General features: G+C 44.3%; 2 protein-coding genes across 2 annotated transcripts; both read right to left on the bottom strand.

The window, feature by feature from the left end:
* Positions 1–1,182: 1,182 nt before the first annotated feature.
* LOC127585823 (zinc-binding protein A33-like) lies at positions 1,183–9,625 on the bottom strand. Its single transcript, XM_052043521.1, has 6 exons — positions 9,215–9,625; positions 9,026–9,121; positions 8,703–8,936; positions 6,853–6,875; positions 6,648–6,760; positions 1,183–5,756 (listed from the first exon to the last, which is right to left on the bottom strand). The coding sequence occupies exons 1-6, from the start codon at positions 9,623–9,625 to the stop codon at positions 5,224–5,226; spliced, it is 1,410 nt and encodes a 469-aa protein (XP_051899481.1). The 3' UTR covers positions 1,183–5,223.
* A 2,851-nt stretch (positions 9,626–12,476) lies between these two features.
* LOC127585822 (zinc-binding protein A33-like) lies at positions 12,477–16,213 on the bottom strand. Its single transcript, XM_052043520.1, has 6 exons — positions 15,803–16,213; positions 15,613–15,708; positions 15,289–15,522; positions 14,568–14,590; positions 14,363–14,475; positions 12,477–13,290 (listed from the first exon to the last, which is right to left on the bottom strand). The coding sequence occupies exons 1-6, from the start codon at positions 16,211–16,213 to the stop codon at positions 12,758–12,760; spliced, it is 1,410 nt and encodes a 469-aa protein (XP_051899480.1). The 3' UTR covers positions 12,477–12,757.
* Between the last annotated feature and the right edge of the window lie 1,788 nt (positions 16,214–18,001).

Below are 18,001 nucleotides of genomic sequence, written 5' to 3'. Positions count from 1 at the left end.
AGAAACCCATACTGGACATGCCTCATGTTTAATGTAATGTAACCAATACGTAAGATTTCATATATTGACTGCCCAGTAATAAAACCTAAAATTAAGTAAGGCTAAACCGACATTCTTTCTAACTTTTTGAAAGTGAACTTTACTTAATCTAGGATATTTGTTTTTCCACATGTAAGAAGATATAATTGAATCAAGAGAATCAAAAAAGGACTTAGGAATAAAAACAGGTAGGACCTGAAATAAGTATATAAATTTAGGTAGAAAATTCATTTTAATACAATTAATTTGGTCAATCAACGATATAGAGAGTGGTGACCAATTTGATAAAACCCTTTTCACATAGTTCAGTAGAGTAAGAAGCTTTCCTTTAAATAGGTGTTTATAATTTTTAGTAATTGTTACACCCAGATATGTAAAATGATTTCTTACAATTTTAAAAGGAAGGTTAGTATCAAATGGCTTCAGGTCTTTCAAAGGGAAAAGTTCACTCTTATGTAAATTCAGTTTCTATCCTGAAAACTGACTAAAACAGGTGAGTAGAGAAAGCAAAGGAGGTAACAAGGTCTCAACATTAGAGATAAAAAGGCAATAAATCATCAGCATAAAGGGAAACTTTGTGGGTAATACCTCTTCTAAAGATACCAGCGATATCTCTAGATTCTCGAAAAGCAATAGCTAAGGATTTTAAAGCCAGATCAAAGAGCAACGGGCTCAGAGGGCATCCCTGTTTGGTTCTGTGTTGAAGTTTAAAAGGATTAGAATTTTGAAAGTTAGTAAGAACAGGAGAAGAGGGGGATAAATAAAGTAATTTAATCCATTGAATGAAATCGGGCCCAAAGTTAAATTTCTCTGAAGTTTTAAATAAGTAACTCCATTCAACCCGATAAAAGGCCTTCTCAGCATCTAGAGATATCACACATTCCGATATTTCCTTAGAGGGAGAATAGATAATATTCAATAAACGACGAATATTAAAATGGGAATAGCGATTTTTAATAAAACCAGTCATCATCAGATATAATTGATTGTAAAATATTTCCCAGTCCACTAGCCAAAACTTTAGATAAAATGTTAATATCAACGTTAAGTAAAGAAATTGGTCTGTACGAAGAACATTCCGTTGGGTTCGTATTTTTCTTAAGTGTTACGAACCAGCAACAAAAGAAACACACTGAGTCATAATTCAGTGTTAAAAACTATTTTATTAATCACTACTTACGATAATACGAAAAATAAAAGTAAAAATGTTAGTATGTTAGAATTAAAAATGTTAAACCTTGAACATTAACCCCAAAAACTAAACTCTTCGTGTGTTTGTGGCAAAGTCCAAACTCCAAGTGCAGAAATGGTTCTTAAAGTTCAGTTCGGCAAGCCATAAGGTGAAACATGAGCAGAGGCTTCTTCAGCAACCACTGTTGTCTGAAGATAAAACGTAGATGTAGAGAACATAGAGAGAGTAATTACGAAATCCAAATGTTCCACGATGGAACCCAAACGACACTTCAGTGTTTACTCGGTAGTGACTTCCTCACCCCAAAAAGCATCCGAATCGTGATCGTCCACACAAATACCTTTTTCCTTCTACAGGTCAGCAACAAAGTGAACTCCACCGGATTACTTCCAATTTCCATACGTGGATTTCAGTGGCAGACACAGCTATTGTTTCTCATCCATCGATAGAGAAACTAGCAGGCTGGTGTCTCTCTCCATTTTTCTCCCTCTTCGACTTCGACTCACTTCTCCAACAACGTCATTACGTCCTTTATCTTCTGTTGATGTATGCACGCCACACACACACACACACACACACACACATACACTTATAACTCTATCTTAAAGGGACATTCACCGAGTCCGTAACATAAGAATAAGTGAAATGGAAGCTTCATAAAAAGATTGTGGCAGTCTACCCAATTTAAAAGAATCCGAAAAAACAGAACATAGATGAGGTATAAGCAATGAGGAAAAGGCCTTATAAAATTCTCCAGGAAATCCATCAGGACCCGGAGTCCTTCCAGAGTGCAATGAACGTACAACCTCGGCGATTTCCTCATAAGTAATAGATTGGTCCAACTCTTTTCGGTTATCAGCAGAGAGTGTGGAAATGTTTATTTGGTCGAAGAAATTATACATTATGGTATCATCTTTAGGAGAATCTGCACTATAAAGTTTAGAATAAAATTCTCTAAAGGTATCGTTTACTTCTAAATTATCAGTTGTCCTCTCACCATTAGCTTTGCAAATTTCTTTAATTTGCTATCTGGCAACAGTTTTTAATTGGTTAGCCAGTAATTGACCTGTTTTGTCTCCTTGATTATAAAATTGACTTGTATCTTTTAAAAGTTTATTTTCTATTGGATATGTTAAAAGGAGATCATATTTAGTTTTAATTTCAACACGCCTTTTGTATAAAGCAGGACCTGGATCCAAAGCATATTTTTGGTCTAGTAGTTTCAACTGATTAGCTATATCAATTCTCTCTCTGTTAGCTTTTTTCTTAACGCTTGCCATATAAGAGATAATTTGTCTTCTAATAAAGGCCTTAAAAGCATCCCATATAATGACTGGAAGTCTCTTCCAGCGTATTCTCTTTGAAAAAGAACAATATGTTTCTCCAAAAAATATAAAAAGTCTTTGTCAGATAATAAAGTCAGATTAAAACGCCAAAATCTGTTTGTTTGAGGGAGTCCAGGGAGGTTTAAAGATAAAAACACAGGAGCATGGTCTGAAAGAGCAATCTCTTTATATTCACAGGATAGAACTGATGGAATTATTTGGCTATCAATAAAAAAATTGTCAATCCTGGAATACATATGGTGGACATGAGAAAAAAATGAATATTCCCCATCTTCTGGATGTAAACAACCCCAAGCATCAGTAACACCAAATATCATTAAAAATGATTGAAGAAATAAAACTGATTTATTAGGAGCAGCTGGTTTAGTAGATGACCTATCTAACCTTGAATCTAACCAACAATTGAAGTCTCCCACTAAAAGCAAAGAAGAAAGGTTCAAATCTGGCAAGAGTGCAAAAAAATCGTTCAAAAAATCCCGGGCCATCCATATTCGGGGCGTAAATATTGGCAAATACCATTAATCGATTGTCTAACTTTCCTGATACTATAAAAAAAAAACGACCATTGGTATTAGATATTACCTTGTGTTGAACAAATGAAACTGTATTATCTACAAAAATTGAAACCCCCCTAGATTTAGCTCAAAAAGCGGAATGAAATTGCCACCCTCTCCATCGACGAAAAAAGCGTGAGTTATCACAATTACGTATATGAGTTTCTTGTAAGAAAATAATAGGGACCTTGAATTTTTTAATATAGGCAAAAATCTTATTTCGTTTCACGGGGTGATTTAACCCTTTCACTTTAAAACTAAGTAAATTAATAACTTGATCCATTTTTAATATTGTTTAAGTGCAATTAAAAAGAAAGGTTAACAAACAAACCATACAAGAATGTAAATTCAAACCAGACGGCAAACTTACAGATAAGGTAACCAAGCAACAGACTTGGCTGAGAGCCCAAAACAACTTCCAAAGAGAGAACCCTTCCCCCCTCCCACCACCCAAAGACAGAAAGCCGACCAACAGACAGCCGGCGGCTAATCCTACAGACAGCAGGTTTACCCAAACAAACCTTGCTCCCTATGTTTCAAGGTTAGGCAATTCCAACCCAGTCAAAACAGTAAATTGAAAAAAAAAACAGTTTTAAAATTATAAAATGATAAGTATCCGTATTAAGTCTTGTTAATAAAAGAAATCTTTGTGTGTGTGTGTGTGTGTATAAAGTAACATGTCAAAAAAAAAGAACAAAAATGGAAATACATGGACGTTCAAGGTATTAGCTCATTAAGACCTTATTCTCTTAGTAAGACACTAAAAGATTTTTAAAAAGCCGTAGCTTCCAGGGGTGACCGAGAGTAAAAGTGATAAATGTTCATGCAGAAAAGTACGTCGTCAGTTAGTCTTCAAATTCCAAAAAAACCTTGAGCTTCTTCAACTCAACGAAACCACTTCTGCGAACCATTTTTCAGAATAATTCTGAGCCTTGCAGGGTGATGAAGAGAAGGCTTGAAGCCTTTGTTGAAAAGTTCCAACATGACCTTTTTGAATTTAACATGTTCATTCAGAACCTCAAGTGAAAAATCTTCAAAAATATCTGATTTTGTATTCTTGGTAGTTAATCATTCCTCTTCGACCGGAGTCACGAATTAGAAGCTCTTTAATTTGAAAGTCATGTTGGCAGATAATAACTGACCTGGGTCTGTCTCCAATAGGAGGTTTATACAGCGGGCATCTGTGTGCTCGATCGACCTTAGGTGGAGATTTTAAAAAGTTAGGAAATAATTGAGCCAAAAGGTTTGCAAAGGTTAACTTCGACCGATTCTTTAAGACCCAGGATACGTAGATTGTTTCTTCTGTTACCTAAGTCGATGACTTCTGCATTAATTTTTCGTTGGACTTTGATTGCTATTTTCAAAGCTTTTCTAATTCATCAATTTTCCCATCCAAAATGGAAAGAGTCACTTCATACACTTCAATTCGTTTATCATGATCGTCTAAGGTTTCTTAAATAGAATCCAACGTGGAATTAAGCTGTCAAAACTATTCGGAGGAATCATCTATGTGTTTTCGAAGCAATTCGAAAACAGATTCCAAGGATACAGGAGGATCATGTTCCTTATCAGTTTTAATACCTTTAGCACTCATTGAAGTCGTAGTAAAGTAATATCGCGTTTAACTTTTTTCTAAGGGTTAGATAGGGTAGGAGCAACGGCAAATAGCTGTTAGTCCATTAACGACAGGCAGGCATCTGTATTTCTCTTTTTAATACAGATTTCCAACCCCTACAGGTTTTTTTTTCAAAATCATGCTGCAACGTTCGGATGGACCAAGTGAAAGAGTTTATTCATGTTAGTTTGCGGAAAGTGGGCTTCGAAAACATAAACCATCTTGAGAACCCGGGGCAACCGGGGACCTCTGGACCCGCCGCCCGAGGCAGCTGCTGAATCCGCGGAGCCCGCGGGAATGGCGATTGTTTCAACCTTTGTATTTTCACAAAAGTATTTCTGTTCCGCTGACGGATGCGGTTAACGCGTGAAAATTAATGGGTCGACAGTTCTAATGTCAATTCGTGTTCATTTCACTCTCCATACATTTATATTTACACTGACTTCCTCCTGACACTGGTCCCGGGACCCGACCCGGTTACAGACCCGGAGCGGACCCGGAGCAGATTCTCAGCCACTTGTTTTCATCCCAAGTCCAGAAAAAAGGATAAAGTTTCTCCGTGAATTTATTCCCAGTGAAGGTGTGGAGATGGGAATTGGTGTCCGCGCTGTAAAATGACACTGTCCCGGACTCGTAACTGAGATAAACTCCCACCCTCCCGGGGATGGGACCGGCAGGGAGAGGGGATCGGCGCGGGGTGTTCACATAAAACTCGTCACTATCCCGCCAGATGATCCATAATCCGGTCTCCGGGATCAGTTCGGTCCCTCCCTTCCTCTCCACAGACTCTGCGGCGACTCCCAGCCTCCAGATCTGATTCCCCGCCACCTCCACCTCCCAGTAATGTCTCCCCGATGTGAATCCCTCCGATCCCATCACACAGGACCTGAATCTGAACCTGCTCCCGGTGTCGGGGACGTCCCTCCGTGTCCGTGTCCGTCTCACACTCTTCCGATCCTCAGACACCTCCAGCCACGGGTACGCCGATTCCACATCCAGGGTCACAGAGACTGGGCGGAGAAGCAGAGGAATTAGAGAGTCGCCGGGGGTCGGAGGGAGACTCGGGCAGCGCAGTCCGGCGACCGGGGAGAGGCCGCTCGGCCTCAGGCACAGTATGCCGTCCGACACAACACTTTCCCGGGGTTTACATCGGATGGACAAGAAATGCTCCTTTCGACGTTTAACCTCAGCTGTTCGTCTTTCCACAGATTGCGCCTCGCCTTTCAGGATTTCATGCTTTTATTTGGAATATCGTCAATGATTTATTTTTGGGCTTGAGAGCAGGAGTGAAGAGGCGCCGGCTGTGGTAGAGGACAGAGGGCAGGGAGAGAAGTAACGAGAGAAACAGGGAGTGTCCGAGGAAGCGATGTAGGGCGTATTTACCTCCACCCAATGCTGGATGTGAGTGACAGAGAGAGAGAGAGAGGGGGGGGGGGGGGGGAGAGAGGGAGAGAGAGAGACAGAGAGAGAGGCAGAGAGAGAGAATGTGTGTCCGTGTGAGCGCCCACAATTGCAATAGAGTGCGGCTAGAAGCAGAGAGGTTGTACTGGCTATTGAGATTTTGATAAGCGCTCGGACTTATCTTTGCATCTTATCTAGACTGGGCACCTAGTTATGAATAGGATCAGACACAACTCTCGACAACAGCGAGAGTTCTTAAAGAGAAATTGACACACAGGGATCCAGCAGAGAGGCTGACTGAGAAAACTTCGGAAAATTCACTGAGGATTTGAGGGAGACATTCTGGGGATCCTGAAGAAATGCCTGGTGAATTTTGGGGAGCTGTTCTCAGCCCAGCAGGAAACAGCGAGGCTTCCACAATGGGAGACAAATCATAGGATTACCATCAGATCACTGGCACAGGTGGATTTCTATGATAAATAAATCTATACGATATTTACCAGGATGAATGTCATCGAACATTTCCCGCCACACTGGGAAAGGTAAACGTCCTGCGAATTCTTCCATCGGCAGAGCCCCATCCGTGACTGTACGTGTCTGGTCATCTCCAACCCTGAAAATAGTAAACAGTTTAATTGAACGTTGACAATTTCCTGAGTTAATGTTACAAAGTTCTGAAGGGCTTCAGCTAAGAGTATATCCTACCTCCTCTTCCGACAGGATTCTTCCTGAAATAAACAAAACAAAAATCACAATAGAGACACTGGCCAAATTTGGTACATGAAATGTAATGTTATAATATTATATACAAAATGTACTTATGCTGTCAGTGTGGTTGATATAGTTTACATGGACTTCAGTGAGGCCTTTGATGAGGCATCACATGAGAAACCGGTCCAGCAGCTCACGAGATCCAAGACATGCTGGTAAATTTTGTCCAAAATTGGCTCAGTTATTGGAGGTTGTGGGTGATGTTTGAAAGTGTAATGGGTTCATCAAAAGGAAAATAAGGGATGTTTTTTAGGTTTGGAAACCTGTGACAATTTTTTGTTATATAGATTAATATTTTTTCCAAATGTAGTAAGTATTATTTGTAGTTCAGAAATCTTCGTTCCACGAACTCTATCACCTGGATTCTCCCGGTTCCCCTTGTTGTATAAAACAAAACTTGTATTGTTGACAGCGAGGAGGATGCAGCATGATATTGATGAGTTGGTCGGATGGATAGAGTGATGGTGGATAGATTTTACTCCAGTATGAACGACGGGAAAACCAACACAATGAACTCTAGGGCCTTCGTGAGCAATGAGGAACAGAGGGAGCTTGCTCCACGAGTCCAAAGATTGCTCTACTTTGTTACTGAACAAAGCACATGGGATACTGTGTCATTGGCTGTGGCAGAGATTACAGCAGATGGGAGGTCGTGGTGAAACTTTATAAAACGTTCAATAAGCCACATCTGGAGGATTGTGAGCAGTTCTGGTTATCACAGTATAGGAAGGGTGCATTTCACCTGGAGATGGTGCGGGGAGGAGATTCACCAGGATGTTGCCTGGGATACAGAGATTCCGTTTTGAGAAAAGATGGGATTAGTTGTCTTTGTTGTTGTTTGTGTACGAGGAGGTTGGGTGTGGGGTGACCTGAGAGAGAGATGTAACATTAGTAATGACTTGATTTCTGGCAGAAACTCTTCTTCTTTACAATGTCTAATACTAGTGGCAATATTTTTGGTGAAGATGCAAGAGGTTCAGAGGGGATCTGAGGAGGATATTTTATTGCACCTTGAATGTTCTGCTTGAGGGATAATGGAGAGAGGCACTCGGAGTACATGTAAGACGTATCTGTTCAAGCTGCTGAATGGCTATGGAACAGAACGCCACAGATAATGTGTTTGGAATTGGGATTCTTCTGGATGCGTGTTTGATGGTCAGCATGGACATAGTGGGCCGAAGGGCCTGAGTTGTGTTCTATAATTGTATCGCTCTATGTTTACTGACAGGTAATCCCTCACTGCTCAAGAAGTCTCCAGACCAGATCGTGAATGACAAAGCCAGCGAGGGCTAAAAACAAAGTGCTGGTCAATAGCATTCGTCTGGGTGGCTACCTGTTATTCAGCACGATCGTAGATTCTCGTGGGCTGAAGTGCCTGAGCTGTTCTCTGCGATTCTATGACTCCATGACTTACTGTGTAATTTCTCCAGGCAGCAGGAGTTATTCCCGAGAAGTTCTGCACAGTTGACAATTACAAATTCTTTCAGCTGCTGACACGCAGACAGAAAGCTGACACAGCAGAGAGGACACAAAGGCACAGGGGAAAGTGCAGAGAAGATTTATAAGAACGAGGCCTGAAGTGAGAGGGGCAACGAACAGGAAGGACTCTGCCGGCTGGGACAGGTTTATCTGAGGGTGGGCAGGAGGATGGGAAGGAAGTTGTCTCACCTGTTCTGGTTAACAGCAGACAGAGCATAAGAATAATAAAAACTGTTCCTTATTCTCACCCATCACCAATGTCTGCGTCCACTTACAGTGAACTGAACTGAAATATACTTCCTCACCTTCAGAAATATCACTCCATCTTTCTGCTCCATCTGTTTCTGCAACATTGAGATTTCCTCCTCAATGGAAGTTAAATTCTTCTGAATCTCCAGTAGATTTCTCTTCATTGGATCTAGAACTCTTTCTTCTCGTTTTCTGATATCTCCGATTAAACGCTGCTCTTTCTCCGTGAGACTCTGATGGATTTTAGTGAACTCGGATGAGATGTGGGACTCCAGACTGCGTGACTGATCCTACCGAATGAAATGTGAATAGTTTTACATAAGGCAATACTGGAACAAAACTAACTGAGATCGCAGAATGTCAGAAGGCGAGACTTTACCCGAATCCCAGAGATTTTCTGTTTCTGCTGCTGTTCCATTTTGAGAATTGCAAATTTCCTCTCAGTGAGCGATGTCAGGGAAGATTTCACCTGTTCCTGGGATACGGTAGAAGATCATGGAACAAAAATGTTAGAGGATTGAAATTCATGATATTAATTGGCTGATCAAATGTGTCTCCATTTTTTTACCTTGTAGAATTCAACAGCTTCTTTAATCGGCAAGAAGCGGTGCTCTCTGTGTTCCCGCGCACCGGCACAAATCACACAGATCAATTTCTTGTCCGTTTCACAAAACAGCTTCAGTTCTTCCTGATGTTCCTCACAGTGAAGTTTACTTTCCTTCCCTGTCTGGTTCAGCTTCAGTTTTCGAGCTTTCTCTGCCAGTCTCGCTAAGGCCCGATTCGCTCTGAGGATTATATCCTGAATCTGCTTTCTACATTCCGGGCAGGAGTGTTTCCCCGTCCTTTCCCAACACCGTGTGATACAGGAGCGGCAGAAGTTGTGTCCACACTCCAGTGACACCGGATCAGTGAAGAAATCCAGGCAGATGGGACAAATTGTCTCCTCGGTCCAACTTTCGTCATGGTCTTTGGAAGCCATGTTAACTCGCAACACTTCCTGGTCGAAATTGCTTTCACTTTCAGGGAGCTGCTGACCCCTGCAGTACTGCGACTGTCCACCAAGCGCGCTGCAGTCTGCGGGAATATCCCTTGACTACGATCCGTTCGCTGCAACAGTGCAGGGTGAAGGTTCTAGTACTTTTGCCAACGAGCGTCGCATTGAGTCGGGTTCCGATGTCATTAAGCAAGCCTAAATATGAATGAGGGAGGAAAATAACTCAGCAGGGATGTGTGGAGTATCCCATGAGAAGAGACTGAGCAGTTCCAGCAGCATTTATGTCACCCGGAAAATTGTAAAACATGCTTCCCGACTTTTCTAGAACCAATGAAATATTATTGACCTAAATATTAGCTCTGCTTCTCTCTCCACAGACGTTGCCACAGCGCCACTCACCATCCTGGACACAGGTGCAAAAGCTTCCTGCCAACCGACCTTGTGGATCGAGCTGCTGTTTTGGAAGCTGCCTGATGATCAGTGTCAGGCCGGGCGGGAAGTGGGGAATTTATCCTAGTGTACCTATTCTCAGGGGCTGAACAGTTGAAGGAACAGGCAGATGGAAACCATTTCTACACACGGACCCAGAATAAGAGAGAGTTGGACCTTACGTTACAGGTGACCATGCAGGGATGAAGTCAGGAGGTTTTTTTTTGCTGTAGCCTAGGCTTAGTCACCCCAATTATATCTGGCAATATGTCATGCTATATTGCTTTTAGATCCTCTGATTTATTTTGAAAATTGTTTGCAGTACTGTACAGACAGATTAATTATTTCAATAGAACTTCCTCAATTTTTCCATTTAACTATTGTTTACACATTTTTCCCTGGCGCTTTATTGTCCTCAGGTTCGTCCACCCGTTATTCTTCAGAACATGGGAACTCGAGTAGGGAGAGGGCATTCCTCGTTCCTGCTTCAGGGTTCAATAAGAGCATGTTTGTTCTTTTTAACTTAGCGCCACTTTCTTGTACTCACTCTGTAACATCAAGTTCATTATCAAAAAAAATCTACCAGTCTCCGTGGAGACACAGGAGACTGCAGATGCTGGAATCTGGAGCAACAAACAATCTGCTGGAGCAACTCAGTGGGTCAGGCAGGATCTGTAGAGAGAAATTCACAGCCAAGGTGCTGGTCGAGACCCTTCACCTGGGCAGTTAGTTTGTTGCTATCAGTCGCCGTGTTGTGCATATTCATCAGCTGAGCCGCCACAGCCCTCCTATGTGAAGTGCCCTCCGAGTGAAGAAATCGTTTTGCAATCTCAGTCCTGAATGGTCAGTCTTTTTGATGGATACAGTGACTCCTCTGGTTCTCACCCATGCATTAACCCTGGTCTGCTTAATCTGTCCAGTGGGATTTTCCCAAATACCCTGGAACCAATCTGATTAATCTCTTCCTGCTTCATTTCATGTTTGATTGTGTTTTTTGATGATGTAGCTAAGCAGGTCGATAAGGGCAGGGTGGTAGATGTGGTTCATATGGACTTCAGTAAGGCATTTGATAAGGTCCCACAAGGGACTGCGTTGGAAGGTTAGAAAGCATGGAATCCAGGGAGAGATGGCTAATTGGATACACAAATGGCTTGATGGTGGAAAAGCAGAGGGCGCTGGTGGAAGATGGTTTCTCAGACCCGTGACTAGTGGTGTGACTCAGTGATCGGTGCAGGGCCCTTTGCTGTTTGTCATCTGTCTCAATGACTTGGATGAGAATGTACAAGGCATGTTGAGTAAGATTGCAGATGACACTAAAATAGGTGGTATAGCGGAGAATGAAGAAACTTATCAAGAATTACAGGGGGATCCTGATCAGCTGAGTAAGTGGTCCGAGGAACGGCAAATGGAGTTTAATTCTGCTAAGTGCGAGGTGTTGCATTTTGGAACGTCAAATCTAAGTGGAACTTTCATAGTGAATGGCAGTGCCCTGGGGAATGTTGCAGAACAGAGGGACCTTGGAGTACAAGTCTATGGTTTCCTGAAAGTGGAATCAAAGGTAGATAGGGTGGTGAGAAGGTTTTGGGGACCGGCAATCATAAGTCAGGGCATTGAGTATAAAAGTTGGGAGGTCACAGTGCGGTTGTACAGGACGCTGCTGAGACTGCACGTGGTGTATTGTGTTCAGTGTTGGTCGCCCTGCTGTAGGAAAGATGTCATTAAACTGGAAAGAGTGCAGGAAAGATTTACAAGGATGTGGCCAGGAATTGAGGGACTGAGATATAGCGAGAGTTTGGACCGGCTAGGAGTTTATTCCTTGGAGCATTAATACTAAGAGGTGATCTTATAGAGGTCTATAAATCACGTGGGGCATGGATAGGGTGAATGCACTCAGCCTTTTCCCCAGGGTCGGGAATGAAGAACTAGAGGGCACAGGTTTAAGGTGAGAGGGGAAAGATTTAGTAGGAACTTCTGGGGAACTTCTTTTCCAGAAAGGGTGGTATGCACGTGGAATGAACTGCCAAAGGAAGTGGTTGGGGCGGGTACAATAACAGGTCCATGGATTGGAAAGGTTTAGAGGTTATTGGCCAAAAGCTGGCAAATGCGATGAGCTTGGATGAGGCATCTTGGTCGGCATGGACCAATTGGGCCGAAGGGCCTGTTTCCGTGCTGTATAACTTTATGAAGCTATAAAAATATTGTGACTTGTTTTGTTTTTCCCCTAGTTCTGATGAAGGATCCTGGACTTAAACTTTGACTTTGTTTCTCCTCCCACTGATGCTGACTGACAGCCTGAGTGTTTCTCTTTTTAATACAAATTTCTAACCTCTGCAGGTTTTCTTTTAAATCATGCTGCAAAGTTCGGATGGACTAAATAAAAGAGTTTATTCATGTTAGTTTGCGGAAAGTAGGCTTCGAAATGATTCACCGGTTTTTAGGACCCGAGGGACCCTGGTACCTCAGGACCCGCCGCCCGAGGCTTCTGCTGAATCCGCGGAGCCCGCGGGAATGGCGATTGTCTCAATCTTTCTATATTCACAAAAGTATTTCTGTTCCGCTGACGGATGCAGTTAACGCGTTAAAATTAATGGGTCGACAGTTCTAACGTCAATTCGTGTTTAGTTCACTCTCCGCACGTTTATATTTACACTGAATTCCTCCTGACTCCGTTCCTGGGACCCGACCCGGTTACAGACCCGGAGCGGAACCGGAGCAGATTCTCAGCCACTGGTTTGCATCCCCAGTCCCGAAGAAAGGATAAAGTTTTCCTGTGAATTTATTCCCAGTGAAGGTGTAGAGATGGGACTTCGTGTCCGCGCTGTAAAATGAAACTGTCCCGGACTCGTAACTGAGAAAAACTCCCACCCTCCTGGGGATGGGACCGGCAGGGAGAGGGGATCGAGGGGACGTGCTCACATAGAACCCGTCACCATCCCGCCCGATGATCCAGAATCCGTTCTTCGGGATCAGTTCGACCTCTCCCTTCTCCTCTCCAGACTCTGCGGCGACTCCCAGACCCCACCACTGACTCCCCGCCACCTCCACCTCCCAGTAATGTCTCCCTGATGTGAATCCCTCCGATCCCAGCAAACAAGACAGGACTGTGAACCTCTTCCCGGTGTCGGGGAGATCCCTTCCGGTCTGGGACAATCTCACACTCTTCCGATCCTCAGACACGTCAAGCACCGGATGCTCCGTTTCCACATCCAGGGTCACAGAGACTGTGGGGAGAAGCAGAGAATTAGAGAGTCCCCGGGGGTCGGGGGGAGACTCGGGCAGCGCAGTCCCAGCACCGGGGGAGAGGCCCCTCGGCCTTAGGGACAGTCGCGCGGCCGACACAATCCTTGCCCGGGGTTTACATAGGCTGGACAGGCAATACTCCTTTCATCGTTAAAACTCAGCTGCTGGCCTTTCCACAAATTGCGCCTCGCCTTTCGCGATTTCATGCTTTTTATCGAATATCGTCAATGGTTCCCTTTCAGGGCTCCAGAGCAGGAGTGGAGAGGCGGCGGCTGTGGGGACGACAGGGGGCAGGGAGAGAAGTAAAGAGGGAAACGGGGAGGGTCAGAGAGAGGGAGAGATCCTGGGAACAGCGAAGGGGAGGCCGTGGACGATACGACCGAGAGGGTGAGAGGCACTGAGGGAAATTAGGTAGAGGTGATTTATTTTGGAGGCCGATTCCTAGGTGGGGATGACAGGGTGGCAGGAAGCTTGAGGAGTCTGTGAAGGAAAGGGATGGAGGAAGGGGTGAAGGGCGTATTTACCTCCACCCAATGCTGGATGTGAGAGAGCGAGCGAGGGAGAGAGAGAGAGAGAGAAAGAGAGAGAGAGAGAGAGAGAGAGAGAGAGAGAGAGAGAGAGAGAGAGAGAGAGAGAATGTGTGTTCGTGTGAGCGCCCACAATTGCAATAGTGTGCTGCTAAGTGCGGAGAGGTTGTACTGTCTATTGAGATTTTGATACGCACTCGGACTTATCTTTGCATCTTATCTGGACTGGGCACCTAGTTATGAATATGAACAGACACAACTCACTATAACAGCGACAGGTCTTAAAGAGAAATTGACACACAGGGATACAGCAGAGAGGCTGACTGGCAGAATTCGGGAAAAATTCACCGAGGATTTGGGGGAGACATTTTGGGGATCCTGAAGAAATACCTGGTGAATTTTGCGGAGCTGCTCTAGCCCAGCAGGAAACAGCGGGGCTTCCACAATAGGAGACAAATCATAGGATTACTATCAGATCACTGGCACAGGTGGATTTCTATGATAAATAAATCTATATGATATTTACCAGGATGAATGTCATCGAGCATTTCCCGCCACACTGGGAAAGGTAAAGGTCCAGCGAATTCTTCCATCGGCAGAGCCCCATCCGAGACTGTAAGTGTCTGGTCATCTCCAACCCTGAAAATATTAAACAGTTTGATTGAACGTTGACAATTTCCTGAGTTAATATTACAAAGTTCTGAAGGGCTTCAGCTAAGAGTATATCCTACCTCCTCTTCCGACAGGATTCTTCCTGAAATAAACAAAACAAAAATCACTATAGAGACACTGGCCAAATTTGGTACCTGAAATTTACTGTTATAATATATAAAAAAATGTACTGATGACGTCAGTGCGGTTGACGCAGGTTACATGGACTTCAGTGAGGCCTTTGATGAGGCATCACATGAGAAACCGGTCAGCAGCTCACGAGATCCAAGGCATGCTGGTACAAAGGCTAAAAACCAAGTGCTGGTAGATGGGATTGGTCTGGGTGGCTACTGGATAGTCAGCATGAACGTAGATCGCAGTGGGCTGAAGGGCCTGAGCTGTTCTCTACGATTCTGAGTCCATGATTTACTGCGTAATTCCACCAGGCAGCAGGAATTACTCCTGGGACGTTTTGCACAGCTGACAATTACAAATTCTTTCAGCTGCTGACAGGCAGACAGAAAGCTGACACAGCAGGGAGGACACAAAGGCACAGGGGAAAGTGCAGAGAAGATTTATAAGAACGAGGCCAGAAGTGAGAGGGGCTACGAACAGGAAGGACTCTGCCGCTAGGACAGGTTTATCTGAGGGTGAGCAGGAGGATGGGAAGGGAGTTGTCTCACCTGTTCTGGTTAACAGCAGACAGATCACAGGAATAAAAAAAAAACTGTTCCTCATTCTCACGCATCACCAAAGTCTGCGTCCACTTCCAGTGAACTGAACTGAAATATACTTCCTCACCTTCAGAAATATCACTCCATCTTTCTGCTCCATCTGTTTCTGCAACATTGAGAGTTCCTCCACAATGGAAGTTAAATTATTCTGAATCTCCCGAAGATTTCTCTCCATTAGATCTACAGTTCTTTCCTCTTGTTTTCTGAGATCTCCGATTAAACGCTGCTCTTTCTCAGTGAGACTCTGATGGATTTTAGTGAACTCGGATGAGATGTGGGACTCCAGACTGCGTGACTGATCCTACCGAATGAAATGTGAATAGTTTTACATAAGGCAATAACTGGAACAAAACGAACTGAGATCACAGAATATCAGAAGGCGAGACTTTACCCGAATCCCAGAGATTTTCTGTTTCTGTTGATGTTCCATTTTGAGAATTGCCAATTTCCTCTCAGTGAGCGATGTCAGGGAAGATTTCACCTGTTCCTGGTAAATGGTAGAAGATCATGGGAAAAAAATGTTAGAGAATTAACATGCCTGAAGTTAATAAGGTGATCAAATGTGTCTCCATTCTTTTTACCTTGTAGATTTCAACAGCTTCTCTAATCGGCATAAAGTTATGAGACTTGTGTTCCCGCGCATCTCTGCAAATCAAGCAGATCAGTTTCTTGTCAGTTTCACAAAACAGCTTCAGTTCTTCCTGATGTTCCTCGCAGTGAAGTTTTCTTTCCTTCTCTGTCGGGTTCAGCTTCAGTTTTCGAGCTTTCTCTGCTAGTCTCGCTAAGGCCCGATTCGCTCTGAGGATTATTTCCTGAAACACCTCTCTACATTCCGGGCAGGAGTTTCTCGCTTCCCTTTCCCAATACCGTGTGAAACAGGAGCGACAGAAGTTGTGTCCACACTCCAGTGACACCGGATCGGTGAAGAAATCCAGGCAGATGGGACAAATTGTCTCCTCGGTCCAACACTCGTCCTGGGGTTTCGAAGCCATGTTAACTCCCAGCACTCCCTAGTGCTGACCCCTGCAGTACGGCGACTGTCCACCAAGCACGCTGCATTCTCCGGGCATGTCCAGTGACTGCGATCCGATCGCTGCAACAGTGCAGGGTGAAGGCTCTCGGGCTTTTGTCAACGCATGTCGTATTAAGTCGGGTGCAGATGTCGTTAAACAAGCCTAAATATGAATGAGGGAGGAAAATAACTCAGCAGGGATGTGTGGAGTGTCCTATGAGAAGAGACTGAGCATTCCGATCCATGTTAACCAGGATTCAAAACCAATGAGGGGAGACTTCATTCAAACGTTCAGAATTCTTCTGGACCTCGACAGGGTGGATGCAGTAATGATGTTTCCCCTGGCAGAGGTACTTAAGGCCAGCGATCATACTCTCAACGCAGGACTTCAGCACTCAGGACTAGGCTGTAAAGAAATTTCTGTACCGGCTGCGAGTGAACATTTGCAATTCCCCAACCAGAGACAGGTAGGCGGTATGTGGACCCAGCTGGGAAGGGGATAGTGGGCAAAGAGAAGCAGGTGGGGAAAGGGGAGGGGGCCCTGAACAAAGGGAGAAACATACTATGTGCGAGGGTGAGCGTATGAGGTCGAGGAAGGCCGCAGGTGTGGGTGACCTGCAAATGGAAAATTCATTGATCATACCATTGTCTTTTATGCTCCCCAAGCGGAAAATGTGCTATTGCTCTGCCGGTTTGCTCTTTGGCCTCTCCACAGCAATGGAGAAGACCGAGGTCAGACAGGTCAGTGTGGGAGTGGGAAGCATCCACAACTGGAAGGGTAAGATGGCCGTTGTGGACAGAATGCACGTATTCTGCGAAACAGTCGCCTCGTCCGTACTTGGTTCCTCAAATGTCCACAACGTGACCAGTGAATGCCGTAGACCTGGTCGGAAGAAGTGCTGGAGAACCACTGCCTCACTTTTTCGTCGCTGGATGGTGGTGAGGGAGTGCTGAGCGGCTAGGTACAGCTCAAACGCCAGCTATAAATTCGCCGATGACACCGCCGTTGTTGGCAGATTCTCAGACGGGGTTGAGGAGGCGTACAGGCGTGAGATAGATCGGCTGGTTGAGTGGTGTCTGTCTGGGGAGAGGGGCGGTGAATGCAGATGTGCGGGAAATGGAGACAATGCGTATGAGGGCTCCGTCCATTTTCGCAGCGGGATGACACATTTGTGGAAGAAGGAGGAGATTTCTGAAGGCTCAGATCAGAAGGCCTCATCTTGAGATTCAGTGCAGTCAGAAATATTGAGTAAAAGGGATGGCATCCTTGCAGGAGGCAGAGTGGGAGAAGGTATGGTCGAGGTAGCTTGGATTCCGTGGGTTTTATAGAAGATGTCAGTGGCAAATCAGTTTTACTGCGGGAGGCCACTTAAGAGATTTGGTTTGGGAACTGACAGGCCGTCGCTTCTATTGATACTTGTGAACCGATACTCTATAAACAGTGTAACATCCCCTGATACATCAAGGCCGTCGAAACCAGGCACGGAGCGTGGGATATCCTGATTCTGCACCATTGTAACAAGGCAAGAGAAGAGAAGAAATAAATCTTCATGTTAATTGGTCCTCATCAATATTGCAATGTTGTGGAAGTATGGTTATCGTGTGGAATGATTTTGTATATTTTCCGACTTAGACAAGATCGACTCATGGACGTCTGCAAAAACGGAACTCTTTTGCAACATGTTGAGGGCCTGTCATGTGATTGTTCTGCCGGGAGCTGGCATGGACTCAATGGGCCAAATAGCCTGCAGTGTTGTAGTCAGTGAGC

This window comes from Pristis pectinata, chromosome 34 (assembly GCF_009764475.1).
Source record: "Pristis pectinata isolate sPriPec2 chromosome 34, sPriPec2.1.pri, whole genome shotgun sequence".
NCBI lineage: Eukaryota > Metazoa > Chordata > Chondrichthyes > Rhinopristiformes > Pristidae > Pristis > Pristis pectinata.
The sequence above is the reverse complement of the archived record's forward strand: the minus strand, read 5'-3'. Positions and strand labels throughout refer to the sequence as shown.

What these genes read in the sequence shown, in the direction of transcription:
- LOC127585823 (XM_052043521.1), bottom strand. Translation starts at nt 9,625, where the DNA reads ATGGCTTCCAAAGACCATGACGAAAGTTGGACCGAGGAGACAATTTGT. An exon ending in AAGCTGTTGAATTCTACAAG is followed by an intron (nt 9,122 to 9,214) that starts GTAAAAAAATGG and finishes ACCGTATCCCAG; the next exon opens with GAACAGGTGAAATCTTCCCT. An exon ending in GTTCGATGACATTCATCCTG is followed by an intron (nt 5,757 to 6,647) that starts GTAAATATCGTA and finishes TTCTCCGCCCAG; the next exon opens with TCTCTGTGACCCTGGATGTG.
- LOC127585822 (XM_052043520.1), bottom strand. Translation starts at nt 16,213, where the DNA reads ATGGCTTCGAAACCCCAGGACGAGTGTTGGACCGAGGAGACAATTTGT. An exon ending in AAGCTGTTGAAATCTACAAG is followed by an intron (nt 15,709 to 15,802) that starts GTAAAAAGAATG and finishes ACCATTTACCAG; the next exon opens with GAACAGGTGAAATCTTCCCT. An exon ending in GAATCCTGTCGGAAGAGGAG is followed by an intron (nt 14,476 to 14,567) that starts GTAGGATATACT and finishes TAATATTTTCAG; the next exon opens with GGTTGGAGATGACCAGACAC.